This window comes from Protobothrops mucrosquamatus, unplaced genomic scaffold, assembly GCF_001527695.2.
Source record: "Protobothrops mucrosquamatus isolate PMUCROS unplaced genomic scaffold, P.Mucros_1.0 scaffold14401, whole genome shotgun sequence".
Lineage (NCBI taxonomy): Eukaryota > Metazoa > Chordata > Lepidosauria > Squamata > Viperidae > Protobothrops > Protobothrops mucrosquamatus.
The window spans coordinates 4,641-6,336 of record NW_015400170.1 but is presented as its reverse complement, the minus strand read 5'-3'; the positions used below and the strand labels follow the sequence as shown (position 1 = coordinate 6,336).

At 52.2% G+C, this 1,696-nt stretch overlaps 1 protein-coding gene across 1 annotated transcript in view; it reads right to left on the bottom strand.

Moving 5' to 3' along the window:
• Positions 1-162: 162 nt before the first annotated feature.
• The window catches only part of LOC107301553 (pyruvate kinase PKLR-like), a gene marked incomplete at its 3' end in the record, with an annotated part of 6,146 nt that continues 4,612 nt past the window's right edge, over positions 163-1,696 (bottom strand). Inside the window, exons 3-5 of the mRNA XM_015830759.1 lie at positions 925-1,077; positions 537-703; positions 163-344 (exon numbers count right to left, since the gene is read on the bottom strand). Coding sequence (XP_015686245.1) covers positions 163-344; positions 537-703; positions 925-1,077 — 502 coding nt within the window. The remainder of the gene's footprint in view (positions 345-536; positions 704-924; positions 1,078-1,696) is intronic.

Below are 1,696 nucleotides of genomic sequence, written 5' to 3'. Positions count from 1 at the left end.
AGGAAGGAATAGATATATAAGGGAGGCAGGAAAAGGGATGAGAGAGAGACAGACAGACAGACAGATAGCAGACAGATGGATAGAATAAAGGGAGGGAGGGAGAGAGAGACAGAGAGAGAGAGAGAGAGAGAGAGATTCCAGAAACAAATTCCAGACACTCACCCATCTCGATCCCAAACTGCACCCGGCGATCGACATCATCCGCCCAGGTGTCCTGCTTAGCGCCGTGCCACACGACCGGGAAAATGCTGCGGCTGAGGTGAGCTTGGCGGGCCACCTGTTCGTCCTGGGTCACGGCGATAATGAGAGCCCGAGGCCGGTAGCGGGAGAGGATCTGCGCAGACCTGGATTTGGGAGGGGGGGGAGAGGGAAGATCCAGAGTGAAAGAGAAACAGAATCGCCCCCACCCACCAAATTTGTGTGGGAAATTCGAACCCGGGGCTTTGCTCCTTACCGCCAACAAGTCAGGAGAGCCCTATCTCCCTTGGGCAACAAACAGGAGACCCCTCTCTTAGGCTCCCCCCCCCTCTTCTCACCTGCCGGTGGAGGTGAGGACAAGGATGGCCGCCGCGCAACATTTGAAGGAGGCCTCCACAGCACCGATGGCGGTCACCTCGGTCGGATCTTGGCTTAAGGGCGTCAGGCGCCGCAACTCCTGGAAGAGCTGGTGGTGATACATGGCGGCTTCGGCCTCTCGGGCGATCTGTGCGTTAAGGAGAGGGGGGGGGAAACGTAGAAAAAAGGTTAATTTTCCTCTACCCTCCTCCTCCATTCTTCCTCTTCTGCCCGGACCCTTTTTGCTTCTCAGATTCCTGGTTTGCTAGGCTCCTGGCTCCTTTCCCTCTTCCCTCCTCCTCCCTTCTTCCTCTTCCGCCATGCCCAGGTCAGTGAGCTTCCGCTTCCCAAAGGGAAGGGCCGCCTTACCGCATGCTGCATGCGCACAGCCTCCACCACGTAGGCCCCCTTGGCTGTCTCCCCGGACAGCATAATGCAGTCGGCCCCATCTAGGACGGCGTTGGCCACGTCGCTGCTTTCCGCCCTGGTGGGACGAGGCTTTTTGATCATGCTCTCCAGCATCTGTCCAAAGAAAGGGGCATCTTAGCTCCCCAAGTGCCCAGACTGTGAGGCCAGGGTGGGGCGGAGTGTGCTGGCTGGGGGATTCTGGGAGTCGAAGTCCACTCCTCTTAAAGGAAGCTGGCTGGGGGATTCTGGGAGTTGAAGTCCACCTGTCCTAAAGCTTACTGGCTGGGGGATTCTGGGAGTTGAAGTCCACCTGTCCTAAAGCTTACTGGCTGGGGGATTCTGGGAGTTGAAGTCCACCCATTTTAAAGCTTACTGGCTGGGGGATTCTGGGAGTTGAAGTCCACCTGTCCTAAAGCTTACTGGCTGGGGGATTCTGGCAGTTGAAGTCCACCCCTCTTTTTTTATTATTATTAAAAGTTTTATAACATTTACAAAATAAACCCCCTTCCCCATCCCCCAAAACCCCCCACCCCTCCCACTTCCCAGAGCTGTTCACAGGGTTACAAATATATTAATCATAATCTAAATAACATTATCCAACTAATTATGTAACCAAATCTATAACACACTTTAACTCCCTTTTAAAATAAATTTAGATAATTTAAAATTAAACACAATAATAAACAAATAATCAACTTAATTATTAAACAAAATTACTACTCAAAATAATAAT